A 19,018-nucleotide genomic window follows, 5' to 3' on the forward strand; every position below is an offset into this window, starting at 1 on the left:
CTAATTTGCTGGGAAGTGGCGGTGCGGTCCCCTACGGCACTGCGTAGGATCCTACGGTCTTGGCGTGCATCCGTGCGTCGCTGCGGTCCGGTCCCAGGTCGATGGGCACGTGCACCTTCCGCCGACCACTGGCGACAACATCGATGTACTGTGGAGACCTCACGCCCCACGTGTTGAGCAATTCGGCGGTACGTCCACCCGACCTCCCGCATGCCCACTATACGCCCTCGCTCAAAGTCCGTCAACTGCACATACGGTTCACGTCCACGCTGTCGCGGCGTGCTACCGGTGTTAAAGACTGCGATGGAGCTCCGTATGCCACGGCAAAGTGGCTGACACTGACGGCGGCGGTGCACAAATGCTGCGCAGCTAGCGCCATTCGACGGCCAACACCGCGGTTCCTGGTGTGTCCGCTGTGCCGTGCGTGTGATCATTGCTTGTACAGCCCTCTCGCAGTGTCCGGAGCAAGTATGGTTGGTCTGACACACCGGTGTCAATGTGTTCTTTTTTCCATTTCCAGGAGTGTAAGTCCTGATATCTCGATCTGGTGACATGGAGTCTCCAGACAGATCATAAATGGTAGGAAAAATCGATGTTTGATCCATGTAAAGATAGTTGAGTAGTTTGGTACCTCTAATGAAAAAACTGACCAATTCTACAACACGATGACGTAATACGTGAGCTATTAAAACCTGGTAGATCGTATTTTTTTATGACCTGCTAGTATAATATACAGCGATGCGAGCTGGTTTCTGAGACAGGAAGGTGAGCAATTCCTGGATCGAGTCCCTGAGGCGAAAAAAGCAAGATTGGGTTTAACGTTCTGTCGACATCAAAATCATTGGAGACTGTTCTTGGGACGGATTAATGACCATGGTCGGTGCACCTGTCAGCCTGAGTGCCATTTTCAGGAGGTTTCCCACCCTCGTTTAGGCAAATGGCGGGCTGGTTCCCAATACGACACATTATCACACACAGTACAAAGCTTACACCACGGCCAACCATGGCGTACCAAACTTCGCCTATGCCGAGTGATCGGGCTATCTGCGGCCCACGGCTCGGCCAGTCTCGATTTTGCTGTCCTTCCAGGAAGTACGCGATACAACGCGACATTTTATTTAGTATTGCGGTGTGGCACTTTTCGGTCGGCACAACTGTCTTCAGTACGACAGAATCTTAATGTTGGCGTTGTTTACTTTTCGCTATAGGTTCGTGGAATGAAGGGTGTTCACAGGTCCAGTGGATGCTCACACAAAAAGATTCAGTCTATCGTCACAAGTCTTTAAAAATGAATGGGAGTGACAAAAAAGAGGGATGATAATTCTCAACACATACTATACATTCACATAAGAGACAGGTACTGCACGTTTGCTACGAAACGATATTACAGCACCATGCAGAAAGAATTTAAAGATATATTTGATAAAGACGGGATTCGTTGTTCAGCGCTAAATTCGCTGGAATGGAGCACTTTAAGAAGTTGGTGGTATGTATAATAAATTTCTGAAGTTGTATGCATTATTCCACTGTCAATGTAACAGTTTTCGATGCAATGGAACGAAGGTAACGAAACTTTATGTATTACTGAAAAATACGGTAACTTAGTCAAGAGGCGTGCCTGGAACGACGTTCCGATTTAAAATTCGTTATCACGGAATTTATGGCGGAGGAAGGAGTTCAGGAACGAAAATTAGAACGTCCTGAATGGATTGCGCACTTTCCGCAGTAAGACACTGTAAGGTAAGAAAAAACTTCTTTCTGATTTGATGGGGATGCATTTAAAAAGACAGTCGCGTTATTGAAGGGACACATTCTGACAAACGAAGTCCCGTTACTTAAGTTCGCTAGTATCAAAGTAAAGAGAAAGCTTGAAGAATTCATTGTGGCCTTGAAAGAATTACAAGCGTAGTTTCGTAAACATTTTAGGTATACTGTCAAATTTACAGTTGTTTTCGAGCTGTTTTCGAGATTGTTTGCCATTTCAGTTGAGAGAACTCCTGTGCACCTGCAGATGTAACTGATTGACCTGCAAGATAATTTCCGTTTTAATGATAAATCATTTTATGTTAAAACTGTCCAGGACATATACGTTGATTTCCTCAGGCATAATTTCCACTTCTCCATAATGAGATTGCTATAATATTTCGATCGATATAGTTCTGCAAAAGACCTCTTTCGATTATGAGACTAAATAGATCACGATTACGGAGCAACTTGATTGCAAAAATCTGTGAAATTGTATGTGTCGGTCCTAATGTTGACAGCTTGTACCAGATAAAAGTTATATGACGTCTTCTTGGAACCAAAAATAATTAAATAATACAGAAAATATGTTTTGTTTGTGATACATGTTGCTGAGAAATGCGAATATAAAACCAAGTCGTATGCTGAGCGACTGCGTTGCCATTTAAAAGCGGCACGTACACAGTTTCCCCTTTTCTCCCCCTCAGACAGCATGCCGTGGCCGTCGGGTGAACGTGCTGCAAGGCTGAGAGCGGTGTGGCACTCGTGTCAGGACACGGTCCGCGAGTCGAAATCTTGGTCGGCCCTGGTTTACACAATTCAGACAGGTGTCACAGTCGATCTACATCCCTGGCGTAACCGACGACTGTGGCGACAAGAATGGTACCTGCCCCCAAAATTTAAATAAAATAAATTTGCCGCTCAATGGAGACCGTACTAGATGGGACAGACGCTAACAAAAAGATTAGTTCTCTTCTCCAGCTGAATTCTTGGATTTACAGGAGCCCAGTACATACACTGTGGTGATTTAAACTTTCACTGCGTTGAATTGCACCCCTAAACACCAGAAACACTTTCTGAAACTAAGAGCATGTACAGGAGTACGAGTGCACCATTTCAAGTACTTCAACTTCTAGGTGCAAACCGATTTGTGGACTTAGGAGATGACAGTGAGAAGTTTTCGAACGCCGCAGTACTGGCACTTTACCCAGATCTTACTTTTCGCACGTCATGACAGTACTGTCAGCGTCAAGTCTGTCACGGGTTGGTAGCTGAATTCCACGCTCGTTCTGTCACGTATTGTGTTCACAATTGCAGTAAAACTCCAGTACAGCCTTGCACAACTCAAAGGAAAGCATCATTCAGTCATTTTTGTTTCACTGTCTTGTGCACACAGCACTCATGTGACCTACGTAATTGATTATTTAAACATTACTATACAGTACCGGCAAATAACTGTCACACTGTTTCATACTGTTCCAAAGAGTTGGCTCTTAATAACTGAATAATCTTTTACGTTACCCCCTCTGTTCCACATCTCCAGACCCATCGTATTTAAAATTTTCACTTTAAGTCTAACTGAATGTCAGAAGTCTGATCAAAACTGATGAAGTTGTGGAAATTATGGGAAAAGAGATCTCAGTATCAGTGCTTAGTTGTTCTTCGATCATACGGAATTGCCGTAAAAGTGACATGAAAATCGCTGACTTTAGGGTGCGATGATGATCCACTGCAATGAGATCACATTCATGAGATCGTTGCAAGGGAAATGGTGAACTTGATAATCGTACCAGACCAGACCCATAATCCACTAACGTGTCAGATATTAAACGGATTTTCGAAAGTGACGAGAACATAGTATCAGTTGTGTGGTGTGAACTAACTTACCGTATGCCTGAAGCTAGATATTTATCTGAAAAGGTAACGTATCCACTTTTCTTTGAAAACCTGTAAATCAATGATCCTTCGGCAGTAGGGGAATAAAAGCTTGAAAGAACACTGTTTAAATGCCTAGATTGGCCAGTGTATCATTCGTATGCTAGAGACCATAACCTGGGCTTAACTTCTGCCATAATAATACCTGCGCAATAATCTGCACTCGGTGTGAAAATGAGTAAAAGCCTTGAAACCAATATTACTCACAAGAAGTTGTTGGTAATCTTCATACCACATTGTGCTACGTCTACTTTGACTTATCCATCTTCATATATGGAGCGTCAGGGATAAACGCTGCTGTCTTTTTACTGATCGGCAAGTAAGTGTCAATCAGGCGCTTGTGCTCCCAGCGCCATCAACAGTGGGTAAGCTTGTACTCAGTGAAATGAACTTCATCACCCACATAAGCAGGTAGCGCAGTGGTTGACACACTGGACTCGCCTTTGGGAAAACGACGGTTTAAACCTGAGTCCGGGCATCCAGATTTAGGTTCCCCGCAATTTCCCTAAATCGCTCCAGGCAAATGCCGGGATGATTCCTTTGAGAGAAACGGCCGATTTCCCTTTCCATCCTAGATAAGCCCGAGCTTGTGCTCTATCTCTAATGACTTCGATGTCGATGGGACGTTAAAATCAGTGTTCCTTCCTTCCTTCCATACAAACAAAAAGTAATATACTATGATTTAAATGTAACGATAATTTCAACTGGTCAAAAAAGGTGTCCCAGCATATCCTGAATCCTTCTCTAACCTCTTCAATCTCCAGAAACTAACTGATGTATTTTTACCACCAAGCAAAGATAATATGCACTGTCTAATGTTGCTGAGTCTCTACTGCTTTGATGTCATTCTGTCAGGTACAAACAGTGAAAACAGTATTATCCGTGCCGGCAATTAATGCTTGCGTAGGTTATGTATATGACAATGATCACGTCTGTGACACCTAATGTTCCAACATCTTGGTAGTATTGAGGAAAGCGCGATCAATTTGACATTCTGGCTTTCTCACCGATATCTTGAATAAGGTCTCGTCAGTACTTCTCTTCACATGTAATATTCATTATTAACATCATAGTCGACAATTTTATCCACTGCACCATAAAACTCTCCTACAGATTTATCTGTTGAGTACAGTTTTCACCACTTCGTATGCATGTTAATTGCGTATATTTTCTGTTTCCATTTCCCGCTTTCCATTAAGCCGTATCTCGGTCTTTTTTTATCTCCAAGGATACTGTGCAGAGAATTCGCCTGGTTACACGTCCCCACCAGCACCATTTCATTTTCATCAATCATATAACGTCTTCCAGTCCATTCTGTTCACAGAACCATGTGTTTGTTCTTCTGCCTCTTGTAGCTACTCACAATATTCATATTTACATTTCTTGAGGGATAACCGTTGTTTTTGAATGATCTTAGCATTAAAAGTTCATATGTGACGGCCATAAATAGAAACTGATATTAAAACGAAGGATTTTTTTAAAGGATTTCTCTAAGGCGGGAGATTGCTTTGTTAAAGAAAAGACTGTAGGTAACCGTGCTGGTGTGTGGGCGCGTTCTTTCAGAAATCCTCTCATCGGTTGTGCGGGAATCTGAAGCCAAGACTTAATATGAGACCGGAGCTATTTTGAAAGACATAGAAGAGAAAAGTTGGCAAAGGTTTGCTGATCTGAGTCGATATGGAGACTGTTGAAACGCGCTTCAGTTCGATGCATAGTTAAGGAAATAGGGGGCTCTTTTTAAGGTGACCAAAATTGGTAATTTAGACTGTGGATATGGACTGCGTGACAGAAAGAAAATCATTTAAGAGGAACTTCAGGTGAGAAGTGAGGACTGTGAGATATCTGCATTGAACAGTGTTCGACTATAAGCTATGACCTTCAGAACGGCGGAATATACACCCATTAGGAGAACGAAAGATGCAAACGGTTAACGGTTACGATCTCAGTAGCAGCAAGTTGACTTTACAAACGAAATTGTAAATATCAATAGTGTGTCATTAGTGTGTTTTGTTGTGTCGAAAGACTGAATAAACATGCATGTCCCGGAAATATTTACTGGAAGCGGACATGTACGCATTGTGCACAGTGATGTAGTGCCTCAACTACAAATTCGGACTTACAGTGTGGTAGGTCAAAACTTGAATTTCGTACATTATTAATCACAATATAGCAAGATGAAATTCACCATTGCTGTCGACCGCCATCTTTTATGGTTCAACACAAGGGCAGAGAAAGCATCAGAGGACTGACTCCAAACGCAGACTTAGCATGAAGACACGTCTTTGGAGTTCCATAACTTCTCTATTGCAAGCGATGTTAATAAAAGCATGAGAGAAACTAACTTGGCTTAAGACGTTTATCAGATAAAAAACCGACGGTTAACGGTAAATGTGTATGAGTGAACATCTTTTGATTCCAGACTAAATTCAAGTATCATCATTCATATAAAGGACTGAAATCTTGTTTAGTGGAGGTTATTTTCTTAAGTTGAAACCTTGCAAATTATTTCAACTTCATCACATCATGACATGCAAGTACATACATAGTATTACGCTTTAAACGTTTCATGAAATTTTCTGACGGGATGTTTCTTAAATTAAAGAAATTAGCTGGTTACTCTGAGGCACGTATTCTATACAGAAACCATATAATTAACGGATGGGTGTTAATAACATTTTATTAAACAGTCTAAATCAATTGAGAGCTGTACTGCTACTTCATTTACATGAAGGATGTATAATTGTTGTGCGCAATAACAAAAAAGCTCATATCAACAATTACAATGCACGTTATTTTATGCTACATTGTTATTGTTGTCTTTCTTGTGTTGGTGGCTGAGACAGAAAGAGGGTTAGCGCTAAATGTGTATGTGTACGTGCCACATTTTCTTCCTACGATACTGTCAATATCTAAAGAGTAAGTGAAGAAAAGACTGAAAATTTAGGGTGCGTTAGTTCATGTGTTTGATTTGCGGGATAAAGTTGTAGGAGTGCCTGTTTGTGCCCAAGATCACATTTGAGTTAATACTGCAATCATCATGTTTTAATTATCTGATAACTGAAGACGTCTTGCTACGTAATCTTTCTAGTTTTTTGTGAAGGGAATCACTATTTAGAACAGAAATCAGACGTTTGGTCACTGTTAATCAGTGCGCATGTCGCCCATTGTAAAGGGAAGCACGTTATCTCAGAAGCTGGAGATTCATATTACTGTTAACAAAATTTAAATTACACATTACTACATTACAAGCCAGTACAATAACGTCTTCGAATTACATAATAATTGCAGACCTTTCTTTTCATAAGCATTGGAAGCTTAGTTTTGAAAAATCTATGTATTTTATCAGTGGCACTGGACCATTTTTACTCTTCGGTTTATATCTTCATATTTTTTGCTTTCCTTCAAAGCATTGTCTTCAAATGTTGTAAATATAAAAACATAATTTCTCCATTGTTGATTTGTACCGTGTCTTACTCTTGTGTCAATCCCGCGCCCGGCCATCCTGATTTAGGTTTTCTGTGATTTCCCTAAATCACTCCAGGCAAATGCCGGGATGGTTCATTTGAAAGGGCACGACCGACTTCCTTCCCCTTCCTTCCCTAATCCGATGAGACCGATGACCTCGCTGTCTGCTCTCCTTCCCCCCAAAAAAACCCAACCCAACCCAACCTTACTCTTGTGTTGAATGTATATAACTTTATTCTTATACTAATCAATTTTCTGGCCCACTTGCAAAGTTGGCTATGTTTTTCCATGCCTTGCAGAAGCAGGTCTACACAATGACAAACAATATTCTGTCATTAGAAAACTGAAGGTGGTTCAGATGTCTGCCGTTAACAAGTATTCCTGCTTCATTTTCCTAGTTTAATGAGCTCAAACCTTCCTCTAGAGCTGTTAAGATCAGATTTGTTGATATGTAATCTCGTTTCCTGAATTTTTTAGCAATTCTGAACTTGCAACAGCCCTGAACAAAATAGCGACTGCAGCACTATGTATACGTCCATCATACTAACACACGTTGAATGACATAATAGCTTCTCAAGGGCTATCAATAGAAGGAAGTTTTTTAGTTTAATAGTAACTGAAATGATCCATTGTCCTACGTCTGCTTCTAAGGCAAACTTGTTCGTTTGATTGACTGGATTAATTTTTTGTATATAATCATGCTTTTGGTTTTCTTATCCGTTGTGAAGCCATCATACCACTGTCTTGTTGTTCAGTGCTGAGAATGTTAGGCATCAGTTGTCAAATGTACGCTATATTCATCACAACATGTTTCGGGTCTACGTTACCACATTATTAAGATGTCGGTATGTCGCGAAGACAGTTACGTAAATATCCATACTGTCGTGCAGTATAACATACCGTTAAGTTTCTACGCCATTAAGCACCGTCAGAAATAGAAAGCCAGAAGCAACATGCATCGTCAAACATAAAGCTCGTCCATGAACGTCTCATGTTGGGACCTAACACTATCGTCACAAGTCTCAGATGTCAACTAAAGACAGCGGAATTCACCAACCAAAGACAGTATTGTTAAGTAATCAGATCTCCAACGTTACTAAATGTCTACGGAAAAGTCCTTGAACAATATTTCCTAGCTAATCCTAATAACCATTACTGCAGTTATGTTGGAATGCGCGCGTCCATACAGAATGAACGACAGAACATATTAAAACCTCACACCTGTAAGGAGAATATGTTGGTGGCTGCTTCACAAGGAGGACATCGCTAAAATGGCCAGGAAAGGCCACTTCCTTCTCCTTTCACACCTCCTCTAAATTTGACAGCAACTTGGAAGTGCAATACACTTACGCTGTCTGTGACGCTACACAACGAATACTCCTCATTCTCGAGGTGGTTAGCCGCTGCCGATGAGCCACTATCTTCAGTAATCTGCTCTTTAAAACTTGTTTCAGTGTTTCTTCCCCTTTCCCCTAGATCATTTAACAATCCTGACTCTGTTTTTAATAAACTCCAGTTAGTCAGTTCTCTCCTGTGGTTGCTGTCAAATTTAGAAGAAGTTATTCTTTGCACTTTAAGAGGGGAATGCGTCAGCGCTTTAAACGAGAAGACAGAAGAGAGAAGCAGCCACCAACTTCTTCTACTTAGCGGTGTTAGTTTCTAATGTGTCCCGTTGGTCATTATATTTGGATGCATACATTCGAACATAAGTGCAGTACTGGTTAGCATTTGTTAGGACTTGGTACATTGTTCAAAGAATTTGCGGCAGACATTTAGCAACGTTGGGAGGCGGGGAGGGGTGATATATACCTTATAGAATAGTACTATCACTGGTAGGTGAAGTCAGCTGCCGTTAGTCTACAACTGAGCCTTGTGAGAGAGTTATGCGCCAACATGAGATGTTTATAGGAATTTTTTTCTTTACTGGTGCCATTTTACTTCTGACGGTGCTAGTGGTGTAGAAACGTTAAGGTACGAGTGTGTTGTATAGCAGGGCAATATATTTACATGGTTATCAGTATGTGTAGTATTGCGATGAATCGGTTTGTTTGCTTGTTTTATACCATTGACGACAGGATGACGTAGTTCCGAAAAATATTGTGGTAAATGTATCACACATTTGACAGCTGGTGCATAGCCACCTCAGTACTGCTTTTGGTTTTAGTGGGCATCTTGTACATTAAGCTGATGAGGGCCTAGAATTGTAATTCGGTCCCTGCCATTTCTTGTCGAGTAGAACAATCACAATATTACATATGGCACATTTATTAAATAACAACATTATCTCGGTTTTGCAGATTGGTCTTCTTGCACAAGCACATTGCATTACTTTTCCTTCAGCGTTAAACATATCCGTTCAATACCTTTTCTGAAACCTCGAGTGAATTTATACATCTCATCTAATTACTACTGGACTCTCTATCCTACTATTAAGACGTATTTGTTTTCCGATTCATCTCTTGAGCTATACAATTATTTAAGGAAGTGTTCGAATGATTCGGTAGTGGAAATGCGGTGTCTATCCGGTATATGTTTTTGGTTTGTTTTCGTCATACATTATTTGTTACCACTCGCATCTCTAATCAAATATTCATTGAATTACTTCACATCATTTCAAGGACATTTCAGCAGAATTACTTTCATTTACTGTATTCTGTCATAATTCTGTTATCGTCGGCTTGAAAGGCTTGCCATTACCAGCTGTCTTCTGAAGTTTGTGGTATTTTTTCTTCTCACCCGAATGGTACGGAAACTGATAGGTTTATTCAAGAGAGAGAACTTCACAAATTGAGGAAGTTAATAACACATTCGTCAGCCTCTGGCCATTATGCAAGCTGTCATTCGGCCTGACACTGATTAATAGAGTTGTTGGATGACAGAGGTTGACCAAATCGTTATTCACCTGCTCAATTTATGAAGCTCTTTCTCTTGAATAAATCATGCAACTTTTCTGAAACTGCTAACTTTTTTTTTCTTTGCTGTACATGTAAATCACATCTGCCGATTTCCGTCCGATTCAAATTACTCCTTCATGTTGCATTCTTTCTTTGTATTAGTATGTGTCTTTCAACATTTGTATAACTACATCTCTTCGTCATCTGTGGAACTAGTCGCCATATAAACTTGTACTACTGTGGTAGGCGTGGGCTTCGTATCTATCTTGGCCACAATAATGCTTTCACTATGCTGTTTGTAGTAGCTTACCCGTATTACTATTATTAAACCTCCTCCTGCATTACCCTTATTTGATTTTGTATTTATAACCCTGTATTCACCTGACCAGAAGTCTTGTTCCTCCTGCCACCGACCTTCACTAATTCCCACTATATCTAACTTTAACCTATCCATTTCCCTTTTTAAATTTTCTAACGTACCTGCCCGATTAAGGGATCTGACATTCCACGCTCCAATCCGTAGAACGCCAGTTTTCTTTCTCCTGATAACGACGTCCTCTCGAGTAGTCCCCGCCCGTAGATCCGAATGGTGGAGTATTTTACCTCCGGAATATTTTACCCAAGAGGACGCCATCAGCATTTAACCATACAGTAAAGCTGCATGCCCTCGGGAAAAATTACGGCTGTAGTTTCCCCTTGCTTTCAGCCGTTCGCAGTACCAACACAGCAAGGCCTTTTTGGTTAATGTTACAAGGCCAGATCAGTCAATCATCCATTCCCTGCAATTACTGAAAAGGCTGCTGCCCCTCTTCAGGAACCGCACGTTTGTCTGGCCTCTCAACAGATACCCCTCCGTTGTGGTTGCATCTACGGTACGGCTATCTGTATAGCTGAGGCACGCAAGCCTCCCCACCAACGACAAGGTCCATGAATCCTCTAAACTCCAAGTAATATTAACATAAATATGGGTCTTACGGTGCAACAGTTACTGTATGGTGTCAATTATCTATCTTAACGATGCAATTTAGAGGTTTCCTCTCGCATTCTCCACTCTATGACGTAAGTCTCGTCGCATATCACTGTAGAGATAGCAGGTGGCTGTTTCTGTCCTGTCTTCATAAGTGTTACATCCAAGCAACTGACTTCACTTATTTACGCCAGCTCGTGGACAGTTAGACCATACCGATTATGGCGGTCATTCCTTACTAGTGACGGACGTCAGTGCTTTCATTAACGTTCCATTTCTCCGTTTCAGTTCTTTCTCGAAGTTGCGTTTGTAAGTGAGGGTCGCTTGTGGTCAAGCGTGGCATAGATTAGTGTGAACTTGCTTAGTTTCTCAAGCTCCTCAGCATCTCTTACGCTTCTGTATATATCTTGAATTGTTCCGGCTCGTCAGCAAACCAGGAATGGCATTTTTACAGATAGCACACGCTGGAGCAGTATCTCTGCAATGGAAAATTGAACTTCACTGGAGATGTAACACGTCGAGAGAACACATCTGACGGTGAGTAACGGAGGGTACTTTTTGTACCACTATCTGATCTACCTTTCCGTATTCCATTTGCGAATGGTGCGAGGGAAGAATACCGATGACTTCCGTATTAGCTCTAATTTCTAGAATTTTCTCGTTGTGGTGTTTTCGCAGGTTGTATGCTTGAGAATGTAGTATGTTGTCCAACTCATTCCCGAATGTACTCTCCAGGAATTTCAATAGCAGACTTCTTCGTGATTCACGTCATTTCTCTGGTAGCGTCTACTCCTAAAGTTCGTCGAGTATCTCCGTAACGCTCTGGCGCCGATTAAACGATCCCTTGACGAAACGCGTAGCTCTTCGTTGGATCTTCTCTACTATGAATCTCTTGTATGAATCCAACCTAGTAAGGATCCAAAAGAGATGAGCAACGCTATAGAATCGGTCGAAAAACTGTATTATAAGTCACTTCATTCATGGATGAATCATGTTTTTTAAGGTTGTTCTACGAATCTCAGTATGGCATTCACGTTTCTTATGTGGTCAGTTCACTTAAGGTCACTGGGGATGGTTACTTGTAGATGTCTTACAGAAGTTAATACACTACTGGCCATTAGAACTGCTACACCACGAAGATGACGTGCTACACACGCGAAATTTAACAGACAGAAAGAAGATGCTGTGATATGCAAATGATTAGCTTTACAGAGCATTCACAGAAGGTTTTTGCAGCCAAAACCTGCTCTACATCACCCAATGGGACAGCACTATATGACAAAATGATTAGGTGGCACGGACGTTCCTTGTGTGGTCAAACAAGTCTGAACTAGTACCTATTAGACCATTGAGATAGTATGAACATTTTATACTTCGCCGCCCCCTCCCCTCACCCCCCCCCCCCCTCGAAATATTTGTCATTCCTTCTGGAATAATCTGCATGAAGTTTGGTTTTTCGGGGTGTGTATTAGTTAGCTTCATCATCATCATTTTCTTTGGGTAATTGTCCCTCTTCAACGCGGGGTCGGCTTTGTTACTAAGGACGTGGCATTGTTAGTATGAGAGGGCTGCCGGATGCCATTCCTGTCGCCAGTATTAGTTAGCTTGGTATAAAAGTTTATTCCGAAGCATGTGTTTGGCTTTGAAGTTGGTAGAGCACAGATATGTAGCGTAAGAGCTATGTCGTTGGTGCCAGCTAAGTCTCAGCGCCTGTTTTAAAAAGCTAATCTCCATCTCTGATGTCATAATCTCCATATTAAAAAGTTGGACAAAATTGGAGCTTGGTTGTTATTATGAATATTCATGTATTTGGACAAGAAAAGTGGGAACGCCTACATAGGAAGAAAATAAGGTGAAATTACTTTTAAGAAACTTTACTGTATCAGATTATGTATGAAAATACCTATAAACATCATTATTCAAGTGTATTTTAGTGTTTTCTTGTTAAGAAATGCCATTGTTGGTTACTCCTAGGATGTTTCTCTACTGGAGGTGTGTTCAAAGTATTGTGGTGGCTTGGGAGCGAGAATAGCGAGTAATTTTTCGATGTTAATTGTGCTATCACGCAGGTCAGACAAGATTTTTAGTTACTATCTTGCTACTTCGTCATCTTAAATAAATTCATTATCAAACCACAGCCAGTTCACGCACTTCATTAATTTATTCTTAACTCTACAATCGTTTCCAACGGAGAGAACACAAAAGTTACAGCATTAGAATATTTCGTATTTATAGTGAGCTGCTGTAGACAGTAAGTAGTATCAGAAGGCACACGTACCTGCTAAGGTCCTTGGATACTTAGTGTCTATATACCCTCTATTCACCTCCGCCCAACAGTATCCCAGGAATACTGGCTGCAAGGCTCTGATCTCGCTCCACAGCAGGCACTCGAAACAAGAGATTACTTCGCGCCTAACGCGATACAGTGCTGGCACGTACGGGCCTTTGGCAGTCCCGCACTTGCGCCTGTGGTACACCGTGGAGTTGAATCCCCTGATGTAGGAATATCTGTGAAAAAATGTAGATGACAACATTATGAAATAGTGCAGAATCGGGAAGTGCGAAGTCCAGGGTACAGTTCGATTTGAAATAATACGCATGGTCATTCTAATTCTACACGTTTTGAAATTTCTAACATTTTCATGTAACAAGAGTGAGTGTTTTAATTTCTCTCGCTTTCACACACACACACACACACACACACACACTAATTGCAGATATTTATAACGGTGACTGAGGGGTGTGTACTGAACAACATTACATCAGTATTTACGCCATTTTCAAACTAATAATTATAGCCATTACAACTCGTATGTTTTTAGGTTGGTTAGTGCCTCAAGTACATGTGGCAAGAGTAAGCCATCAATGCTTATTTTTCCATGGGCACCAGGTCAGGTGCTAAAGTGTGGACACAAAACAATTGGTCTAGGCGTAGTTCACTTAGTGGTGCAGTTACGACCATGCAGGAAACATCAGGTAGTAATACGATCTTGCAGTGCCTGTGTTATTCCAATTACGATGCAGTGTTCCTTCGTGACATGTTTGTGGGAAGACTGTACTTATCAAGCTACAACACATAAAAATATCTGTTCTTTTACCCGTTACATTATAAAACCGGCAAATTTCAGGGACGGATTCCTGGTTGGAAATGTAGGAAGAAATGTTCCATGAACATGTGTCCGAAAATGCATCTTTGCCACGGTAGATGGCACTGACGAATGAAAGTTCTTCTGCCCAAGTGCCGTGTATTCCTTGTGTGTTGCAGGCTGCGTGAATGACGCAGCGTACTGTAAACAGCAGAATTGTTCGGAATTTTTGTCGGGAATAAGCCGCGATGGTGTTACAAGGAACGGCCGAGAGGCAGCACGGCTATAGCGAAACAAGTACCCTCACAGACATGAACCACAAACACAACATTTCAAGCAATTTTGGGTGTTTGTGTGATAATAGGTCCTTTCAGGCAAACGAACGTGCAGGGAGGTGACAGACTGTGCATACACCGCATTTTGTGAACCGGGTTCTGTAGGATATCGAGACGAACTCTAATACAAGCTCCAGGAAAGTGGCCTGTCAACATGATGTGAGCCAAAGTGTATCCTGCATGACGACCTGTACTACTCGTATCCCTGTCACATGCAACGAGTGCAAGGAATATTAGCTACGGATTTCCCTCTATGAGAACGATTTTGTCGATGATTTTAGCACCAGACCATAAGAATTAAGGGATTTCTGTTATCGGTCCTCTTTACCGATGAAGAACTGGCATCACCAGTCTCCATAGTCGTCATCTGTGGGCTACAGACACGGCACTTGGTCAACGGAACCGTCATTTGTCAGCGCCACCTGCCCTGATAGCGATGCATTTCCGGAAATATGTTCGTAGGACCTTTCTTCCTCCATTGCCCGTCAGGAAACAGTCCTTGCTGTTTGTCGGTTTTATTAATGCACACACTATATATTTACTAGCATTCCGGCAGTAATTCGCTGTTGCTGTACATTTACGGAACTGGATACCTTCTAATATGGACTATCCTTGAGAATGCCGGCCGGTGTGGCCGAGCGGTTCTAGGCGCTTCAGTCTGGAACTGCGAGATCGCTACGGTCGCAAGTTCGAATCCTGCCTCGGGCATGGATGTGTGTGATGTCCTTAGGTTAGTTAGGTTTAAGTAGTTCTAAGTTCTATCGGACTGATGACCTCAGATGTTAAGTCCCATTGTGCTCAGAGCCATTTGAACCATTTTTATCCTTGGGAATAGTCAAGGATCTCGAAAATTTATTGACCACTTTAGTTCAAATTTTTATACGATACGCTAATAAACTTTTGGATGGGCATAGGGTGAATATTTTTTAAACAACAATATTAAGCTTTCCTGTTACAGTTGACAACGCGGAATAAAATGCTGTTCTGTAATGTGAAAACGTGCATTTTTGTTTTCTTTCATACAGTTGGTTTTTACTACGACAGGGGCGGAGGGGGAGGAGGGATTTAAACCATTAGACAAATAGTAAGAAAATGAAACGCCTATAGCCGTCCTTACGATGTCATTTATTGTGTGGCTACCAGTTCCGGCGCATCAGTGCACCATCTTGAGGCATAAGTTGATTCTGAGGCACCGAAACCGGTAACCACACAATAAATGACATCATACAGTCGGATGTAGGTGTTTCATTTTCTAAGAATAGTGAACGGCTGTATTTCCTCATACCTCCAATCACAAGGATGGACATACAAAAAAAAAAAAAAAAATTAGACGATCTGTTCCTCTCATATACGATGACTTCAAAGTCATGGGATAGCAATATACACACATGCATATGGCGGTAGTGTCGCGTGCACAAGGTATAAAAGGGGACTGCACTGATGGAGCTGTCACTGAGTACTCAGGTGATCCATGTGAAAAGGTTTCCGGGGTGATTATGACTTCACGACGGGAATTAACAGACTCTGAACGAGAAATGATAGTTGTAGCTAGACACATGGGTCACTCCATTTCAGAATTCGGTAGGGAATTCAGTATTCCGAGATCTACAGTGTCAAGGGTGTGCCGATAAACCAAATTTCAGGACAACTCAGTGGCTGACGGCCTACACTTAATGACCGAGAGAAGGGCGTTTTCGTAGAGTTGTAAGTGCTAAGAGACAAGCAACACTGCGTGATATAACCGCATAAATCAATGTTGAATGTAGCACGAACATATTCGCTTCAACAGTGCGGCGAAATTTGGCGTTAATGGGATACGGTAGTAGATGAGCGACCCGAATGCCTTTTCTAACAGCATGACATCGACTGCAGCGACTCTCCTGGGTTCATGACAGTATCGGTTGGATCTTAGACTATCCTAGACTGTGAAATCAAAACCGTGGTCTGGTTAGATGAGTCCCGATTTCAGCTGGTAAGAGCTGATGGTGGAGTTAGAGTGTGGCGCAAGCCCCACGAAGCCAAGGAGCCAAGTTGTACTGCGCAAGCTGGTGGTGGCTCCATAATGACGCAGGCTGTGTTAACATGGAATGGATCTTCTGGTCCAACTGGCCGATCATTGACTGGAAATGGTTACGATCGGCTACTGGGAGACTATTTGCAGACCTTCATAGCCTTCATGGTGCCAAACAATAGTGTCATGCCACTGGACAACAATTGCTTGGGACTGGTTTGAAGAACATTCTGGACATTTAGAGCGAATGATTTAGCCACCTAGGTCGCCCGACATGAATCCCGTCGAAAAATTTATGGGACATGATAGAGAGTTCAGGTCGTGCACAACATCCTTACCAGCTACACTTTCGCACTTATGAACGGCTTTAGAGGCAGTAGGGCTCAGTATTTCTGTAGGGGAGCTGCAGTGACTCGATGAGTCCATGCCAAGTAGAGTTGCCGTAATACACTGGGAAGAAGGAGGTCCGACACGATATTAGGAGATATTCCATGATTTTTGTCAAATGGCTCTGAGCACTATGGGACTTAACATCTATGGTCATCAGTCCCCTAGAACTTAGAACTACTTAAACCGAAATAACCTAAGGACATAACACAACACCCAGTCGTCACGAGGCAGAGAAAATCCCTGACCCCGCCGGGAATCGAACCCGATTTTTGTCACATGAGTATACTCACACACATGCAGGGTGTTCATTTTAACTCCACACATTGAAATATCTCGAAAACTATCCATCGGATGAAAAAAGAGTTATAATTCCCATTTCTTTTTCTCCGAAGGCGACATCCAGTGATACCACACTAGACACCCCCTCAACCCCACCCTGTGCCTGGATGGCGGGCGGCAATTTTGAAATCTTCAATGGCAACCCCCGTTTTTTATTGCAGATTACGTTTGTAGGGTAAAATTTGCATACATTTTCTCAAAAGCATTTTCTTCGTTTCGTCCCAGACGGCACTGTAATCGGAGGAATAAAAACGGATACTCAATCGTGATTTACGACGTGCTACTCAATGCCCCTTGAATATTCAATAGCATGCAGAATCCCACCACCATGCTGAGAGGGTATGACAGGCCAGTATTTCATAATTTCTAATTGGAAACCCCAACCGCAACATTGTATTCCTCCGAAACATCGAACGGGGGACTACACGACGAGACGCTGTGGCCGTTTCTCGAGGCGAATGCTACTCTACTTTTCCAATTGAGAAATATTCAAACGTACTACTGCCAGCTTCAAATGACCTTACACAGGACAGAAGTATATCTGTGGAAATGTCAGCACAGGCGTTTCTGATGCGGTCGACCATGTCTTCACGGCCTGTTGGCACTTACTGGTACACCTTTTCTTTTAATATCTCCACAGAAAAAAATCCAGCGACGTAAAATCCGGTTACCTAGCGGGCCAGTTAATAGGGTCACCTGTACCGATACACCGACCAGTGTAAACACGGTCTAACACCTCCCGTGTTTCAGTTGCCTAATGCGCTGGGAAACCGGCACGCTGAAACCACATATGTTGCCGAACGCCCAGGGCAACTTCCTGCAGTAGTACCGGTAGTTCCCGTTCCAAAAACATTCGATACTTGCATCCATTCAAAGTGCCTTCGATAAAATGCGATCAATGAGTTTGTTCCCCGTGATGAGAAACCATACGTTAATCGACCAAGGTAGTTGATGGTCAACTTGCCGTAACCATTGGGGATTGTCTACACCCCAGCAAAGCACGATACGACCATGAGGATTTGTGGAAGTAGACTCATCGGAAAATAGTACCTCCGTAAAGACGTGCCAATTCACAAAACACTACCCGGTTATGGAAATCGGCGCCAAGAACTTTTTGATGCAGTGGCACATCTGGATGATAATTATGACGATGCAGTATTGTGTCAATACTACCTACGGAAGTAAAGGAATCGCGGTGTAATTTACGGGTGCTTATCCATGTGTAGTGGTGCACTGCCGCTAGTAGAACTATTTTATTAGCTTCTCCTGTATCACGTTTGCTTCGTTTCCTTTTGCCTGTCCGTACGCTGCCATCAGACGTAAAGGCGTTCACAGTTGTGTAAAAGAAGGAACAAGAAAACGCTCGGCAAACGAGACGACAGCAGCCTCAACATTTCTCCTACATTCACTGTAAATCAGAATCATTTCAATGTTCTCTTCTGTGGCTGTAACATTCATCGTCCACTTGCACATCTGTTCTCCAAGTCATAGGTAGGAGCGCATAGAATATACACTGCGCAAGTACTGTAATGTTTAAAGCGCTACCTGTTCTACGTCTGCACGATACGAGTGCTGCAGTCACAGAGTACTGCCTGTTATAACAGAGTAGTCCCCTGTTCGATATGTCGGAGGAATACAACGTCGCGATTGGGGTTCCCAATTAGAAGTTATTAAATACTTGCCTGTCCTACCCTCGTAGCATGGAGATGGGTTCCAACGTGTCATTGGATATTCAAGGATCGTTGACCAGCATGTCGTAAATGGTGTACCCATTTCTATTCCTCCGATTACAGAGTCATATGTGTCGAAACGAAGAAAAATGCCTAAGGCAATACTTTTGTAGATTTTGCCGT

The 19,018-nt window shown here is 42.2% G+C and overlaps 1 protein-coding gene across 1 annotated transcript in view; it reads right to left on the reverse strand.

Moving 5' to 3' along the window:
- The window catches only part of LOC126455904 (uncharacterized), a 290,245-nt gene that overhangs the window by 129,350 nt on the left and 141,877 nt on the right, over positions 1-19,018 (reverse strand). The window contains exon 4 of the mRNA XM_050091661.1: positions 13,283-13,512. Within this exon, the coding sequence (XP_049947618.1) occupies positions 13,283-13,512 (230 nt within the window). The remainder of the gene's footprint in view (positions 1-13,282; positions 13,513-19,018) is intronic.

The sequence above is a fragment of the Schistocerca serialis genome, chromosome 2 (assembly GCF_023864345.2).
Source record: "Schistocerca serialis cubense isolate TAMUIC-IGC-003099 chromosome 2, iqSchSeri2.2, whole genome shotgun sequence".
NCBI lineage: Eukaryota > Metazoa > Arthropoda > Insecta > Orthoptera > Acrididae > Schistocerca > Schistocerca serialis.